At 43.9% G+C, this 19,202-nt stretch overlaps 1 protein-coding gene across 1 annotated transcript in view; it reads right to left on the reverse strand.

The window, feature by feature from the left end:
• The window catches only part of Sox5 (SRY-box transcription factor 5), a 369,147-nt gene that overhangs the window by 178,734 nt on the left and 171,211 nt on the right, over positions 1-19,202 (reverse strand). Inside the window, exons 5-6 of the mRNA XM_032905393.1 lie at positions 10,479-10,651; positions 5,230-5,298 (exon numbers count right to left, since the gene is read on the reverse strand). Of these exons, the coding sequence (XP_032761284.1) occupies positions 5,230-5,298; positions 10,479-10,651 (242 nt within the window). The remainder of the gene's footprint in view (positions 1-5,229; positions 5,299-10,478; positions 10,652-19,202) is intronic.

Below are 19,202 nucleotides of genomic sequence, written 5' to 3' on the forward strand. Positions count from 1 at the left end.
AGAAGAGATGGAGGTTCCAGAGGAGGGCTAGAATTCTGTAGTGGACACATCCTATACTGTGCGGTTCCAGACGGAGCTGGGAGAAGGTGGCCTCAAGTTCACGGTAGTCCTCCTGCCTCCACATTAACATGACAGATGTAGGCCACTACACTAGCATTGTATTATCTTATGAAGAGATAAAGACCAGGGTCTGTTGGAAAGTAAGTAAGTATACTCTGGAGGTGTATGCTTGACACTGTTGCTTTCACCATTTGGGGTGCTCATTTCGCCATATAACACGTGCTCTGTTGATAGACATCATGATATAGATGCATATCGACCTGCTGTCTTCTCTCTCTCTCTCTCTCTCTCTCTCTCTCTCTCTCTCTCTCTCTCTCTCTCCCCAACTTTGCCTAGAGAGGGAGATGGTGGAAGTGCCTGAAATCCTGTCCACCAGAAAAACAGGTGGGTAGCTCTTGAAGTGACTTCTACCTCCACATGCCATCTAGTCGCCTATGCACATATTGTCTGGTCACGGGATTTGTACTTCTAACACTACAATATTAGCTGGAACTCGAGGGGTTAATGCATTCCCTTCTCAGGCTGAAATGCAACCTTAATGGCCTGCTGTTTATTCTTGGCATTTCCAGTCTCCCAAAGAGACAAGGTTACCTTGTAATCTCTTTGTGCTCCTGGATGTGTGGGGGGTCTTATTGAGGGAGTAAAATGATTCTGACTTACCACACTCAGAGAAAGAAATCACAAATCAGCAGGCCAGCCAAGCACGATTATGTCACTGCTAACGTTATTATATTTTCAATACGGTGCTTCAGTAGGTTTCTTTCTGCATAATAATTTATCAAGAATTACCCAAATTCTAATGAGCTCAGAGAACTTTGGCTCCAATAAAATGAAGCCTTTATCGCAAATTGGTTGAACCCAGGACTGCAACTTAATCATTCAATTGTGCCTAAGTGAAGTTGCATTTTGACTTTGTAAGCTTAAGTTTCCGGGGGTTGGGGGGGGAACATTTTCCATGTTGGGTCATTAAGCCTTAAATGGTAGAATATTGGTAGGATAAAAGCGAATAGGGTCAAAATTTAGGATGCTTGAAAGTAGCCACTGTCCCCAGTTCTCAGACACTGGAAAAAAACAAACCTTAAGTGTTTCAGATCAGAAATGTGATCATGAGGGATGGGTCCAATATGAACTTTCTAGGAGAATCTCTTGAAGTTCTAAGATCCCATGAATTTGGAACATTGTATGATCAATTTTGGGGATGATCCCCACATAGATTGTGTACATGTATATGTGTGTGTACATGTGTTTGTGTGTGTGTGTGTGTGTGTATACATATATATATATTCCTTTACAATGCAGGTATGTGGACATGTGCCTCTATACATGTGGATATATATATTTATATATATACATTCATATATGCACAAATATATGTATATATATGCCATGGGTATGTGAATATGTATGTTTATGTGTATACATATTTGTGTATGTATATGACTGTGTACATATATGCATGTATATATGTCTGTATGTGTGTCTATACATGTGTATGTTTTTCATTGTATATATGAATATGTCTGTGTGCATGTGTAGGCATACATGTATATGGGTGTGATTGTGTATGTATGTGTGTGACTGTGTGTGTATATAGGTATCTCTGTGTGAGTGTTATACGTATGTACACATGTGTGTACGAATCTCTGTGTATATATGTATGTCTCTGTGTGCACACATGTATATGAGTATGTATATGAGTGCATGTTTGTGGGAGTGCTCATTTATATGTGGAAGAGTTTGCGTGTGTGTGTTCCTTGAAATCGGTAAGTGGTTAGAAATAATAATTAGGTCATTCAGCCCTGGAAATACTAGAACTCATTTTTCCCCTACTGATTTAGCTCATAAGCAATTTCCCTCAGAGAAAGGTAGCCCTACTCAGGTACCACGATTCCCACTTTACAGATGAGAGAAAAAGAACCTCAGAGGACAACAGCCAGTGCCTCAGGGGCCATGGATCTAACAGAGCTGGGCAGTGTGAAGGGTGCTGTAAGGGCAGGTCAGTCAGAGCACTTCTCCTCAGAGAACCATTGGAGGGGCATCCTAAGGCCGGAGTCTCTTCCTGTGGTGCAGAGTGGAACGCTCACTACCCAATGGGAACATCAGGGGAACAGGGTGCTTCATTCCCTCCCACAGAGCCCTGGGCAGAGTCAATGAGCCGGAGCTGTGACTCATCCTGCTTGCTTACCTTATGGGTCAAAAATGGTAGCAGCGAGTTATAAATGACTAATTCTCCTCCCAAGAAGAGAACACAATGAACAATGGTTTAAAAGTTGGTCAGAGCAGATGAGTAAATTATGTGATTCTCTTAAGGTTTAAACATAATGTCCTATATGAGAACACAAGAAAAATGCACCTGGAAAGTTGCAGGTTGTCTTAAAATGTCAAAGGACCTCACCACTTGATCACTGTTGGCTTAACACCGTTTACTACCAAGAAAATGAGGTCCTATCCAGTGCTGTTAAAAACGGGCAAACATTGATAAACTAAGGCAACCTCTAAACACCTCCCCCAAAGCTACAGATATTCTATCTCCTCAGATGTTCTAGCAAGGAAAGAAAGGCACATCTCTGGGGACAGTGATTTGTTGTCATAGAAAAGATGAGTAGAGGTCACTTAGTTTCCTGTCTCATACAGTGACCCAGGTCAAGATGGACTGCCAGCCTTGGTTTATTATGTGGAACAGAGTTACATCCACATCAGACGGGAGTGAGACTTACTGTAAAAAGGAAATCAGGAAATACGCTATAAAAAGTTATTACTGTAGAAAGTTCAAGTGGAGGAAAAAAGGAACAGCCAGGAACAACACAAGACTCTAAAGCAAAACAAAACACAAACAAACCTGGGAAGATGGCCCTTTCTGTAATCTTTGTGAATGCCATTTTCTTTATTATTGTGCACTACGAGCTGAACACAACAGGTGGAAACACACGCTGTCGATTTTTTTAAGACTAAGAGGTGAGTATCTTAGGAGATATTGCTGCTGTGTAGAGAAAGGAAGGCTGGCTCGTCCATGGTCCCGGATATGTTCTCGAGGGAAGATAGAAAGTTCCCGTGTTATGACAAATGCTTTGTTTACAGAGATCATTGTTTGTGATCAAAACATAACAGAAGCCTTTAACTCTTCTCTTAACCTCAAGGAGTCACGTGAATCACCCTGTCAGAAGAAGTTAACCCCACTAAGCCTCTACCAAGAGATATACAAAAAGAATAGTCAATCCAATTAAAATTATGAATTTCAGAGCAAATGTTGCTTTTAAGAGCCATAAGACATTTCATAAAGAATTGATACTCAGAAATTTAAGGAAACCAGTTCACGTGCAAATCTGTGGACGGGGAGGGGGGTGGGTTTCCATCAGAATAATAAGCAATTCCAGAGCAAAACTTATCTTCGTTCTGTTCACGAGGGTCAAGAAGATAAAATTCATAGGTCAAGAGTGATTTTAATGTGGGTATTTGAGCATGGAGGTAAAAATTCATTCATTTCCTTCAGCTGAAAGAAATGTTTCAAGTGGGGGAAAAGATGCCGAAATTAACCTCACCTTCAGAGAGATCACCCTAAAGACATAGGTGAACACTGAGAAATAGCATCATTTTGTCCTGTAACATGCCAGCCAGGACTGTGGGAAGCTCTCGAGCCGCAAGTCTTCAAACAAACCCGTCGAGTTCATTGAGTACAACTGTCCAACCTAGGGTGAATGGCAAACGCCTCGAGTGCCTTTAGTATTTGAAGTCACAACAAAGAGTTTCGGGGGCAGCTTAATTGTGGCCAAGACAACTGCACAGCTCAGTGTTCCGTGATGTGGTAACTGGAACACATTGCTTCGTGAGGTTGGACGCAACAACAATGGCACAATACAACCCAGAAGGTGCAGTGGGCATGAGTAACCCCCGGTGGAATGTACATCTCTACATTGTGCAGCAACAGAAGGAGACTGAGATCAGAATAATAGATAACTGTTTTCAGATAGCAAGTGCGATTTAGGCTATGGCAGCTCCTGCCTAGGTGGACCCTGAAAGGCTAAACACTAGCCCGCGCGTTCTAGGACAGAGAGTAGCTGGCCCCACCAGATGAAAGGGAAGAAACATAGTTCTCAAATAATTCAAAGCCTCGTTGGTAACTGAATGAAATCGGTTTTGCATCTGCTTCTATAATGTTTACAGTATAAAATACCACACCCTCAAGAGAAAAGTTAGAGAGAATGGTGAATTCCTTCCCAGAGAAGAAAAAAAATAATTTAACCCTGGACCCAACTGTTACATCCAGGCAGATAGATATACTCCACGAAGCTAGAAGTACATGTCCTGGCCCATGCTCTAGATCCTTGGACAGAAGGTTTTAAATGCTCAGCAGATGCCCTACATTTTGACCCTATGGGGAAGGTGATGGTTGTTACCTCTTTAATGTTTGAGATGAGGTCTTATGTATCCTAAGCAAGCCTGGTACTCCTGGGCGCCTGGCCTCCACCTTGGGTGATGGGATCGCACCTCACTGGACTCCAGTACTAGACTTTTCATGATGGTATCATTTACTCTCCAAATCTCTAAGACAGAAGTGCTACCAGAAAAGGCAGCTCAAAGTGCACAAAGTTCATGTCTCTAGCGATTATTAGAAGAGAAGTCTGATGATTAATTTCATCACTCACTACCATGGCAGGCACCTTCCTTATTAATGTCCGTTAACGTTGTGGACATAGAATAAAAATGGACTTGGTTTCCCCAGGCAACACCACCATAAGATCTGCCACAACGCAGTGTTCCTTGAGCCTTCTCTCTGCCCCACTAGGATTACGGTCTGATGTCAACAGAACCTCTGAGTTTCTAACCAAACCCAGTGCAGCTTTCTGCTGGGTCCTTGCACCTACCCGAGTAGGAATGTCTGCAGATTCATCTTCCAACACTAAAGCATAAATCAATGAAATAGGTAGCATTCCACGGTAAGCCCTCCTAGGCATGAGGTAGAAATTGCTGGCAGCTTCCTAAGAGAGAGGCTGCCAGACAACGTCCGGTCGTCTGTGACAGAGCCACCACTTGAAATTTGTATCACACAGACAACATAGAGAGAATTGGGCCAGAAACGGCTTCCAGCTTGGGGGTCACCTCCATTAAATTATGTTAGACTAAGGAACGACGGACTGTAAGTGGGAGGACGCTGAAACGCGGATCTCTGACCTGGATCTGTTGCTGGAGCAAGTTGATTTTGTGTTGTTGCTGCAGAAGCTGCTGCTGTTGCCTTGCGATCTGTGGAGAGACGGAGAGCAGTGACAACACAGTAGGACCCGGGGTAGGGAGGACCAACCTTCTGCCCATCACAGCCGGATCTGACATCGGCTGAAAGATGGAGCCACCCTTCCAGGAGCCGGGTTGTCAAGCAAGTCATCAGTCGGTCTCGGCAACCACTTACACCTTGTTTAAAGCCTACCCGGGGCCTCATCTTAGTGAGATGTGCAAGGGTTTCAACTACTATTCTCTACAGAGATGTGGCAACAACACTCAATCATTCTGTAAAAGAAAGCCTTTTGCCAAAAAGAGGGGTTGCTGGGAAAAAGTTCAGGGTACCACAAGGCATCAAAGATACTAGCATCCTCAATGAGGTTCTGGGCTGTTTGGTGTAGAGTAAATAATACCCTGATTTCGGCCCCCGGCACGCGTTTCTTAAGCAGCAGTCCTTCACACCCTCTTGTCACCTGCACACTCTAATGTCACCTCTATTTCTCCTGTTCAGAGTGTGCCATCCACACCCTTTCAATCCAATTAGAAGTCCACCCTCCAACACTTTTGGTCTTGAATTTTCTCTCCAGGCTCTATCACTCGACACTCCCTTCTTTTGATTCCGCACCATAATGAAGTCTTCAAAGACTCAAGGTAAATGTTTTCCCGCCTTGTCCACTTTCACACATGTGCCAAATGCGTCTGTGCTCATTTCCATGGCCGGCACTTGTGTTTCAAGCGTCGGACACATCTATCCAGGCACATACTCAGCATGTACTTGAGGATGCTTCAATTTCAACAGCCTTAACGTTAGTGGAGATTCAGAATTGCGCATGGTTGCCTTGGGGATTTTCCAACTGAGGAAGAGCAGTCCCTTCCCACCTACTTGCATTCAGCCTCTCCTGTGTGAACTGAGCATTATGAATGCCGCAAGCTACGACCCCATGGGACTCTGTGTTTATTTGTTTAGCATCTTCCTATTTGTAGGAGGTACCTAAGGATGCAGGGCAGGTAGGACGTGTGTGTGTTTTGTGCACGTCTGCCAAGATGAGTGTGTATTTGCAAAGACCAAGAGGCGTAGAGATGGTTTCAAGTACCGTGGTATTTACAGGGAACTCAAGAAAGGCAGCCTCAGACCTCTAGACAACTCTACACCATAGTCTTCCAAGGAAGATGGGGTTCTCCTATTGGTTTTTTTCTTTTATTACACAACTATTTCCTTTAACTTCTGTATTAGAACGTTGAGGGTAAAAGGTAAAAGGAAGGAGCGGGTCTCCATGACTACAGAGCAGACTGCCATTCCTCTCATGGCTACAGAACACGTATGCTATCTCACAGCCCTCATTGCTACTGCATAGAAAAGAGCATTTATTCCATTCTGAAGACAGGTAAGAGGAAAGATGGGGTTTCGTCTGCTTGTCTCTTTGTTTGAAGAATATCACTCCTTTGCTGAGGTTTGATTGACTCTTATGGAGCTTCACCTTATTTGACCCCTATTCCCTTCTGGAGACACCCCAAGAACCTGTCCATAACCAGGCCAAGTCAACCCCTCCCTCCCAGCTCCTGTTTTAAGCCAGAACCTCAGCTAGATGGATGCAACGGCCTCTTGTGCATTGTTCTTTGGCTTCTGCTCTTTCTTCTCCCGGTCTATCATAAGCTAGTGTCCACAGACAGACTTTTTAAAGACAGCGCGTCATGCTATTCATCCTTTGAAAACCCTTCTGCCCCACTCAAGCGTGCAAGGCAGAGACCTCATCACGACTGCCAGCCCATGTAGTCTGCTCTTCCTGTGCTCTGTCAGCCTTCGCCGGAGCTCTCTCCTAACTTTCTCTTCAGCACACTGAGCCTGCTGTAATGTCTCTCTCACAGCTATTCCTGTATTTGAGCATTTGCTGCAGCCTCCTTTTGGGACCCCTTGGCTGGGTGGCTGTGTGGTTTGCTCCCTTACCTCTTAGGGGACACTGTCCATGTACTACGTGGGTGACGCTTTCCCTAAGGCTTTAGCAGAGCGTGACTTCGCATCTTGAACGTCACTTGTAGTATCCTGCTTTGTACTTCCCAACCCTCACCAAAATGTCCAGTAGCTCACTGGGGTGGGGGGGATCGTGACCTTCAAAACTTCTAACAACTAAATCAGAACCTGATTGATACGGAGCTGTTGAACAGATAGCCGTGGACTAAAGCTCAGGGTCCGGTGGGAAGGCTGATGTGATGGGTAAACATACGTCAATGTTTGTCAGGTCTGTAACAATTAGTACACGCAGAGGGATGACATCCTAGGCTGGGTGGGAACTCCACGGTAAGTAATATGGTCAGAATAAAGGAGTTCTCAAGCCTGGGAAAGTTGTCTGCATCTCTGTCTCTGTCTCTGTCTGTCTCTCTCTCTCTGTCTCTGTCTCTCTGTGTCTCTCTCCATATATATACACACATATATATATATATGTATGTATATGTATATATATGTATATGTATATATGTATAATATATAAAATCTTTTTCTCTTTGTGCTGGATATATATATATATATATATATATATACATATACATATGTATATATACACACACACACATACACACACACATATGTATATATATATATATATATATATATATATATATATATATTTCTCTTTGTGTGGGAAAGGGGCAAAACAACCTTGGATGTTGTTATCTTTTTGGAAACTGGGTCTTACTTTGTTTTGGAACTTGCCAAGTATATTAGGCCGACTGGCCATTTGGCCTTAAGGAACCGCTTGTCTCAGCACTGGGCTCACAAGCATGTGTCAGCACACCTGGCTTTCTTAAGAGAGTCCTCAAAGACTGAAGTCAGCCTCACAGGAAGGGGTCAAGCAGTTTACAGACTGAGCTGACTCCAGAGTGCCTTCCCCAGCTCTTACAGAAGAGCATCTATGCATGTACAGTTGGGTTGCTTATGCCGGTTCCAGACAGATGACCAGACTGGAAGAGCATCCTGGGTACTAGAAGCCTGACCTGTACCTGTCCTGAGGGCACTCAAGGCTGTGGAGGTAGCATCACCAGTATCTATACCACAGGAAAGTACTTCTGGAAAACCTCAGTGTTACTTTAAAAGGTTCCGAAAGAATGCCAGAGATATTGAGAAAGGAAAACATTATAGAATCCACTGGTGATGCTCATAGATGAGCAAGAAGGTATGACAGAATGATTAAAAAAATAACCCTCTATTCTAAAGAGCAAGCTGCCCTCAGCCCCCCCCCCGAAGCAAGCAGGAGACCTCTGCAAGATGAGCCATTCAGCTGATCCACGGGGCGACATGGCTGATGGTATAGGAAACTCAAGGACAAACATGGTCTATTACTGCCACAGGAAGTTGTCAGAACTCTTCACAGGGCATCCAATAATAGCATGACTAGATCTTAAAGGGAAGTCATAAGGCATTTCATTGATAATTAAAATAGAATGGACCAGCACTCGGGCAGGTGAGCCAAGAGGGTTAAGGGCACAGGATAGTCTGGGCTACACAGTGAGGCATATCAAAATAGTAGTGATGATGATGACGACGACGATGATGATGATTATAGAAGTAGAAAAATAATGAAAAAGAAAATATAAATAAAAACATTAACATCCCACTGACCAAAAAAAAAAAGAAAAAAGAAAAAAGAAAAATGAAAAAAGAAAAAAGAAAAAGAAAACATCAGCAACAACCAAAACAAAATTAAACAATACAAACACCAAAACATTTCTCATGAAGCAGCAAAAGTCCAGGTGAAGAAGGTAAATGTGTGGAGAACGCCCCGCACCATTCAAACCACATTGCCTGGATGTTACTCACTTCTAAGCTTCTGTTCCCATCTCTACCCAGGGTAATGCTTACTACCTCCTTCTCCCTCCTGCTCCATAAACCCCATGGCCGTAATTCTCCACCCAGAGCTTCCAGTTCTGCGTTTCTCGTTGTTATCCACACTGCCTGGTTTACAGTCTCCTTCACAGGTAAATATGAAACTTCTTGCAGGTAGCTTTGTGACTCCCCATTAGAACCCTGCTTCCCCATTTGAAACCCATCGACTCTTCAAATATACCTGCCGCCATTGTTAGCCGTTTCTTTTCACGATGTTCCTGCTGTCAGTGTTTTCCAAATTCTCCACCGTTTGTTCATTCTTTCTACCATCATACTACAACATGTGGATTCATTCTGTGGGTTTTGTGGACTTAACATAGCTATCTGATGCCATGCTGAAGACTGCTTCACTACCTCCCATCTCTCTGTGACCCCTGCCTACCTCTCTCCTCCCTACAAATCTCTTTCTCATGTTTACATCCATCCATCTTTGTTTGGTGACCCAGAGATTCCAGCCAGAACCATCTGTGTAACTATGAGCTTGGAGCTGCCTATTAGGTGCAGGTCGGCTCAACAGAGGATACACAGGGGAAGACACTGACTGCCCATCCCCCAGACCCTATCAACAGTACAGCAGTAAGAGTTTGTGCACCAGTGGCCCCTCACGCATCCCTGTGTGATTGTTCAGAGGAGCCAGTGCAGGTAACCACAGTTGGGTTAATGTCACCGTCACAGGGGTTATGTCAATCACAGAGGAGGATGTTTCACATGCTTCTTTTCTGTGATTGTCCTAACCCACTCAGTAAAACTATAATTAAAGGTTAGAAATTGTTTTGTATGCAATGTTTAGGGACTAAAAGTATTTGATGCCAGTGGCTTTTGTTTGTTTGGGCTGCCATTGCTGGATATTTTTTTTGCAGTTATCTGTGCATTCATACTAAGATATCCATGGAGGGGTGTGCTAAATCTAAAATGGTAATTTTGTATATGACTTAAACATCTTGGGCCCATGTCCTTAAGATCATTGTGTATATCATGTTCTGTGTTCCTGGGCTTTGAGTGGAACCCAGCCTAAGAATCTAGAAGGCATATTTTCCATGGATGTCATGCTAGTGCTAAAGAAGTTTGGGGTTTGGGAGCATTTCAGACATTTCAGTTCATGTTTTCCTAGGTAGGATGGTCAACCCAGCCCACTTCTACAGTTCTACCAAAGTAGTTATACAGTTTCTGTGATCTCGGGTGGAAGGGTGTATTTGCTTGTTCTCCTCCTTTTCCTTTACTTCGTAGGGACTGGGTAGGGAGGCATAGTCGGCATCTTTCTCTACTGAGAACAGTATTTACCAGAACAAGCCACAGCTGGCTGAGGATGACCCGGTCCCCAGTCTCTCACCTGCTCCTGCTGCTGCTTGGCCAACTCCATCTGCTGGCGCTGTTTCTCTATCTGAGACGCAGCCAACTTCTTCTGCTCATCATGGGCAGCCAGGAGTTGCTCCCGTAGACTGGTCAGCTGATTGATCATACCCATGAGCTGCCGTTCCTTCTCAGCGAGGCTCTCAGGAGTCCCTGAGAGGAACACAACAGTAAGACACATAGGAGAAGTGAGGAGGCAGCCGTGTTTCCATGAAAATGGTTCTGCTACAGAGGGAAGTAAATCAACTACCTCATGAGTCCTGATTGGTAGTACACACATGCCTAACTTCTTTTAGATTTTCCTTCAATGAGGAAAAGCAACTGCTACTTACTTATATCAGTGATACCAGAAGGAGGCTGAGGAGATGACTCCGTTACTGAAGCGCTTACTCTGCAAGCCCAAGTACCTGAGTTTGATTCTCAGCTCCTACCCAAAATGTCAGCACAGGAATCAAAGCTTACGGGAGATGGATACAGGATGACCCTGGGTGCTTTCTGAACAACAAACCTAGCCAGTCAGAAGGCTCCAGGCTCACAATGAGGTGCTGAAAGTGGGGTGAGAAATAGGTGAGTTCCAGGGAGAGAGGATGAGGTGATAAGAGGAGGAAAGTGAGTGGGAAAGACATCCATCCACTGGGGTCAGCCTCTGTTGTCTATAGGCGTAAGCACACCCATGTCCATGTGCCAACTCAGATGTATGTGCATACATGCACATATGAAGACACACATGTGCACACGCATGCACAAGCACACACATACATGCATGCACATGCAATCGTAATGGATGCCAGAATGAACAGACATTCTGACATTTTTACAATAAATAATCTATAGCTCTTGTATCTTTTGTGAGTAAATTGCAAATCACTGGGTGAGGGTCTGTGATTCTGAGGTTCTAGGATAGACCTGCAGGAGATGAAAATGTGTCTGAGTCAGAGTTCTTGCCCTTTAGTTTTCGTTGTAACTAGACAGGCAAGACCATACCTGGGAAAATTCATAGCCTGATTATGGTGAGATCAAGGCATGGCCAAGAATAGGATCTGCCTTTCAGTTCTCAAAGAGAGCTCTGCTGTATCACTCATGTGTCTGTGTATGTTTATATGCACACAAATGCTGGCTCCCCAGGAGCCAGAAGATAGCCGTGGCTCTCATGGGGTTCGAGAGCTGATGATGCAGGTGACAGAACTGAACTGTGATTTTTTTCTGCAAGAGCACCAGTACTCATAACCACTGAGCCACCTCTCCGAGCCTTCCTCTACTTACAAGTCAACCAGAAAGATCAGCATGAGAAACTCTCTGTTAATACAGGGGAAAGACCTTGGCTCCTATCCTGTGGGCCAGTGACAGCACACACAGTAATGGGTTTATCCCTGGGCACCACAACCAAGGAGGGAGTTCTAAAACACGGCCAACGACGTCTCAGATCAGCTTCTCATTTTCAAAGCCAAAGTAGAGTCAACAAGGCAAACATCCAAGTCTGAGGGTACAGTAGGTTCCCATTGAGGGATAAAGTGAGGTTGGCGGATGAGAATCATACATGAATCCAGAAGCCGACAAGTCATAACGGCCATTTAAAGGGAGTGCATGGTCCACAATGTTTACAACGCCTGCACATTTTAAGTCAGGCTCAATACTTCCCCGGCAGTCCAGCCAAGTGTGCTGCAGACTGCGACCGAGGTGAGACTAGCTGAATTGTTCTTCTGGAACTCACCAGAGAGATACATCCTCTATGGTAAGGTGCTAGGTAAGAGTAGGGCAGGTCGAGCTCCTTAATTTCATTTTTCACTTCAAACAGAAGACAAAGCGCTGTTCTAATGACACATTTGCCACCTGTATACATAATTAGAAAGAGCCACTCTACCTCAGTCACCCTTGCCAGTCAACTGGATCCCTTTTTATGGAGAAAAAAGTCTGTTTTTAAAAGGGAAGAATAGCTATAGTAAGTGGCTTATTTTCAGTTCTTCACTTGGAAAAGAGACAATTTTTTTTAAATAAAATACAGCTTCCACCACATTCCTAAGGAACACACAGAAAGTGATTTGGTGTAGACGGACATAAGGTAAGAATCGCTGTTCAGTTTCTATCGCCTACATCATCAGCTCACAAACTCCATGTCTCCATCTCTGTCTCTCTCTGTCTCTCTGTCTTTGTCTCTGTGTCTGTCTGTCTGTATCTCTCTCTCTCTTTCTCTCTCTCTGTGTCTGTGTGTGTATGTATGTGTGCGTGCGTGTGTGTGTTCACACACAGAAGCAAAGGCTAACCTTGCATACCATTCTGATGGACTGAATAAGTGAACGTAGTCCATAGAAATTCAGGGGTGGTCAGAGAGTCCCAGGGATCCTCCTGTCTCCTTAGTCCCAGTGCTATTACCCCTGATTTTTTCTGTGGGCATCCGAAGTCAGCTATCTTCTTATCCTTATTTGTAATATTTCTTATTATGAACACTTGGCTTTGTTTAGTACAGTTGGTTACTAAATCATGAATGACAATTAAGTTAATAAATCTCAGTGGAGGCATAATATTATTGCATATTGTGTAAAGGTTATCCTTGAATTTTTCAGATGCCGATTATCGTGACACCATATCTGGCTGCAGTTGTTATTGTGAGAATCCTGTCTCGATGCTGTGCCCATTTCTCCCCAGTTACTCCCTGATTAGTCAATAGAGAGGCTCATTGGCCAATGACTGAGCAGGGGAGGGAATATGGCTGGACCTCCTCCCAGCTAGGGAGGGGCAAGGAGAGAGAGGAAGTGAGAATTCACCACAGGGAGTGAGTCCAAGGGACGCCATGAGAGAACACCTGGAGCCCAGAGAGTCAGTACTAAAATGCAAGGATTATGGGGACTATAACTGGGAGGTAGTCAGATGATTTTGGAGGATTAAAATATAGTGATACTGCTCAGTTGTTGTACCCTTAAAGCTTGTGAAATAAATATAAGAGTCTTGTCTCAGTTATCCAGGAGCAAGCTGGGTTGAGAAAAACTGTAACAAACACTTACTAAAAAGCCACTAACAGCTCAGAAACTTGTGTTCCATCACAACTGAGGGACCTTACAAAGCTCTGAGACTGTTCTATCTCAGTATTAAATAGTCTAAATATACCCAGAGAGTTTACGTTCATGGAAGTGTTCATTTGACATCAAGATGCTGTACCATCATTAAAGCCCCAAATTGTGAACAGTCCAAGGCACGTATATAGCCTTTAGTCAATAGTCATTATTACATCTAAGAATGTTCATTACTTCTAAGAGACCCCACATACAAAAATACATGCCTAGAAATACAGATCCAGATAAACATTTTAAATGTAAAAACCATAAATTATCTAAAAAGCAAGTCAGGATAATGAAATAGTCACGGGGCATCTAAACTGGGGAGCACTACCGTTTTGAAGAATGATGACACGGGATTTCCTCACGGTAGCTGCTCCCATGAAGGGTTGGATGGAATGAGGCATTTGTATTAACACTCATGTCATCACATGCATCTCACATCACCACAGGGGAGAAGACTGAGGGGTAGCGGATCCACACGTCTTTAGTGACTATTTTAGGTGATGAGATTATATGCTATCTTTATCTTGTCTTCATGTATACGAACTTGCTAAGATTCCTATAGTCATTTATATTTTCAGAAAATGTATCTCACCTTTAGGCACAAGTCCCCCAGTACAAGTCGATACGACACAGGGTTAAGCAGAAGTACAGTATTTGGTAGGGAATGTCAAAAGGAATGCTAGTCTGGCTTTCCATAGAGGAAAGATTAGCAAACTTCTTAGACTGTCACTGAGCTATGTAGATAAAATATATTTCGTGTTTAAAATAAGAAGTGTGATTTTTACATTTGATTCTAATTTTGTGAACCTTGAGCCTACTCCAGAGTGCCTTCTCCCAAGGACTAAAGATGGAATCCGGGGCCTGGGGCATGTACACTCACATTCTCCCAAGGAGCCACACTGTTCCAATGAGGCCCTCACTACTCCTCCAGTTCCCCAGGGAAGTACCCTGCACCGACTCCCTGTGTGCCCAGGTCATCAGAGTCTTCAAGACTCCATTGTACCCTGAGCTCCTCATGGAAACATCAGTTCCTCCACACTGCAGGCAAAGCAAAAGGCGTAGGCCCCATAGACAGCAAGCCCTGAACTCTGTCGAATGAATGGCATAAAGAATAACCCCTTCACGTGTCACTCTCCTCGTGCTCAGTCGCCGTGGGTTACTAAGACGAAGAATGGGGGCTTTTATTTTGTAGGCGCTGCATAGAGTTCAAGTTTGGGTTGGCTGAGAGTTTAGACAAGAAGGTAGAATTTTTACAGTGATCTCAGTTTCTACGAAATGTCCTACACTAAAACAAAGAGGTAGACTTGAGGCCTGCACTTCCAAAGTCCCTCATTTTCTATAATGAGTGTGCAACGTAGAAAGAGGCTTACCAAGTGGCCATGGATCAGAAGGCGCTACAGGGGAGTCAATCAGCATTGACTAGATAAAAGGATGAGGAGGAAGAGGAGGAGGAGGAAGTGTAAAAGAGAAAGAATATTACCTAGATCCTGGGAAGATTCCAGAGCAGAAGAAAAATTCAGCAGCTATTGTCTACAAACTTAAACCCAGAGTTCCTAGAGGCAAACAGCACATTGCTCTAAGGAGCTTCCTTGGGTGTAATGATCTCTGATTCAGAGCAATGGAACATATTCCTCTGTTCTGAGGACTGCCATTGATGCAGGTGTCCCAGCTTCTAGCACATGTGTGTTTGGATCTATGTTAGTGCAACTTTAGTTCTTTTGGAATGGGTGCTCACTAAAAGTAAAAAAAAAAAAAAATCCACTGTTATTCTCTCCAATATCCTAGTAACCAAGGTGGGACGGTCCCACATGTGTATGCAGGCTCCTCTGAGGTCCTGTGGCCCAGAGTACTTCTTAACATAGTGAGAAGACCCTGTGGACTGAGCACCATCTCCAATTCCCCTGTCTTGTTGAAGACCACAGCCTAGCTGGAAGCCACGTGTCCCTTTCACCATTGTGTCCTTTTCCTTGTCAAGTGCATTGAAAACCCTGTCCACCATGGAAGGGAGCACACATCTTGTGGATCTGTCTCTCTACCCCAACATGTTGATCCCTGACATGTCTCTCTCTTTTAAATCACCTAGGTAGTCCTTCTCTATCCCTCCTACCAGTCTGTTACTTTCCCCAGTAAAACCGAAACTTCAGGAAAATGTTCAGCTTGCTATGCTTGGAAGAGGACCTCCAAGCCTGTCACCCAAGTCACAACAGCAATAATAACCACCCCACCCCCATCACAGAGTCATCGCAAATATGGAGCAACGTTTGATTTGTTTTCCTCACAGAACACTGCCTGAGAAGCAGCACCCTCTTCATTGCTATGTGCTGGTACCACTTTCTCCTTGGCACGATGCTTCTTTGAATTTCTCTACAGCAGCAGGCACATTTGCTTGTCTGTTTCTCCCTCATCTGCAGCAAGGTTTCACCAGAGGATACAGTACATGTACTGAACCAGACCATTCCCTCAGGGAGGAGCATGTTAGAATGATCTCCCCTCACTAGATTCAAGATGGTCTCCCTCATGGCTTATACCCCCAAAATGTCTGTAGAAATTCACCAGCTTCCTATGCTCATTTGAGGATTCTAGTTAAGCAGAGCTCAGCATGGGGACTATGTTCAGGGAAACAAGTCGCCAGGCGATTGTGTCATGTGGGAACATCACACACTGTTCTTAGATAAACTAAGATAATCACGGTATTTCTAGTCAACATCATCTGTGTGATCAGCTGTCCTGTTTGTAGCCTGAAGTTGGAAATGATGTTGATAGCCAGTGAGACAAATACATCTCAGGACTGGCTTCTTCCATGTATTGAATTGCACCTGCAATACAGCTCCTGTGGGACTCAACGGCTCTAAGCGTTAGTGCTATGCACGGGGGTAAGCCAGAAAAAAAATATGGTTGCCTAGAATGTAACTCTATATAGAAGATAACAAGTTAATACTAAGGCCCTTGAGATGGGACTTGAAGGCCAGCTCCTCTAGGAACGTCTCTTAAACGTTGACATTAAAGAGGTGATCACCCCTCATTTCCTGTTAACCAATATTGTGCACTGTAGGTCGCATTCATGTTGACATTCACTTTAATGTCACCTGCTGGATTATATGTTGTAAGGTAACAGGACACCAGCTTATTCTGTACTGTTGCTGTCTACAGAAGGAGGCCCCACGCTTCCTAGACACCACACACACACACATACATACACACACACACACAAACACACACACACAAACACACACACATACATACATACACACACACACATACACACACACATGCACACACACACACACACACACACACACACACACACACACACACACACACGCCACACATATTTGTTAAATGAACGGAATCAACTCAAGGAAAAGTCCACAGGTCACACAAGCCTATGTACAAGTCCATCTACAAAGCTGATCCTTCAAGTAATTTTTACTACGTTCTAACAAGCTCTCCTTGACATTGTTGAAATAAAAAATGAAGATGGCCCGGGAGTTAAGGGGGTCACACTCTGTTCTCAATGTTTAAAGGCCCCCACAGAGAATCGGACTTCGGCTCCCAGCATCCACACAGGACAGTTCACAACTGCCATCTGCAATCTGCAGGACCAAGAACGCTTAACTGCTGAGCCATCTCCCCAGCCTTCAGTAAAGATCAAACACCTTTACCTTCCTAATACCATTCGAATAATTACTATCAAGCTGATGACACTTTCATAACTGATGTACCTAAAAGGCTAAAATCGGTTTTTCACATTATGTTTGATGTGTTTGAATTGAAGTTAAAAGCTGTCATATCTAACATGACATTTTTAATTAATTTATTACCCCCTTTTAATTGTATGTATACGGCTATTTTACTTCCAAATATACCTGCATACCACTTGTGTGTCTAGTGCTGGCAGAGGAAAAAAGCATGCATGATATTCCTTGGAACTGGAGTTATGTACAGGTGATGTGAGACATTTAGTAGGAGCTACGAACCAAATCCCGGTCCTCTTCAAAAACAACCATGGTATTAACCACGGAACCTAGCATGGTATTTTTGATTGGTATCTATTTCTCAAATATGCTCTGGTTTCAAAGATTTGGCCTGATATAATGTTAAGGTGGTCAGCATATGAACAGGCAGAGGGCACAGGAATGTGTGTTTTGGGAGAGCCAGGTGCCAACCACTCTGGCTGGAATTCCATGAGGGTTCTTCGGGTACAGTCTGTCTAGGAGTGTTCTCCATATTTAAAGGTCCTTAGAGATCTTCTTGTCTAACGTTGTAAATGACAGACCATTGCACATCATGCAGAAGGCACAGACTACATTCATACCACGACTGCAGTGTGTGGCTTAGGATAACTGGTTATTGTCAGTTTCTAACAACCTGTGAACTGAGATGGGCTGACTACCACAATCATTGTGTAAGGAAGTTGTTCATGGAGTGATATGCAATAAATATTTAACTGTGACTTCCTTTAAATGAGCAGACGAAGAAACCACAATGCATAACCTTAGTTTCCCTGGGTACTTGGAAAAACTGGGGTCCCGTGACAGCCCATGCAGTGGCTGACACATGCCCCCTTAGTAAGATTAGTATAAAGCTAGAAAAGTGGAGGGGTGGGGTTGGATTAAACCACCCAACAATCCAGATCATATTTTTACAACCTGTGGAGGAGCCTGTACCAACAATTTTACAATTTCAGTTTTTCTCTCAAGTCTGTAAATTGTTTCAGATGGCCGGATAACTGTTGATGATGTTACTGCTTTTTCTAATGCAAAATCAGATAAAATATGATCGAAGTATTTCCTATCATTCCCGAAGCAAACATTAGGAAGCGTCTGGTCTGTCTTGCACTCAGTCCAACAGATGTCAAACCCCACACTCATGACCCCGCCGCCCACCGAGATTTGGCAGCATCCCGCTGGCCCCATCCCTGAATTTGCTTATGCACCCAAAAGCAAGCCAACCACCGCGTCCTAGAAAGTGTAGATGTTTTTAGGAGCACCACAAAGGTGCTCCCACCTAACACTCTGTCGCCAGACTCTCTTCTGTCTCATGAAATTATAAAATGTTTTTAATTAAGTGTGAAAACATCACTACAAAGGATAGAGAGGGAGCTCGGAGAATTAAAAACATAAATGCTTATTTTATATGGAATTAAATAACTCCATGTGATGTACCTGACATCTGGTCTACTCTTCATTAAGCATCTTCAGGGTGCATCGGGCTTCACAGGAGATCAACACTCCCGCCTTCCCTGAAACTGTGCAGACTTACATGCTTCAGGTTGGTGTACACATATGTCCCTTACAGGTTACTCGTGGTGATGCTTCTGGTCCTTAAACAACTTCAGGGCCTAAAACGAATGTGTTTGAGACACCTCCCCAAGCGACAGAAGCAAGAACATGTGAAGATGTTAACCTGTTTCAAATTTGCAAAAGTCCAGATGAGTTGGCCCATTTCTCAGATACAGTCCAACTGTGTCTTTCAGTCAGGGTCCTTGAATAGCCCAGAACGAGCCAAGCATTCTTGGCTAGCTGGTCCGGGATGCCAGGATCCACCTGTCTCCTGGTCCTGAGATGACAACCAAGGTACCAGATCCAGCTTAGTTTATAACTATGGGTCTGGGATTTGAACTTCTGTCCTTTACCAACTGACCAAGC

The sequence above is a fragment of the Rattus rattus genome, chromosome 6 (genome assembly GCF_011064425.1).
Source record: "Rattus rattus isolate New Zealand chromosome 6, Rrattus_CSIRO_v1, whole genome shotgun sequence".
Lineage (NCBI taxonomy): Eukaryota > Metazoa > Chordata > Mammalia > Rodentia > Muridae > Rattus > Rattus rattus.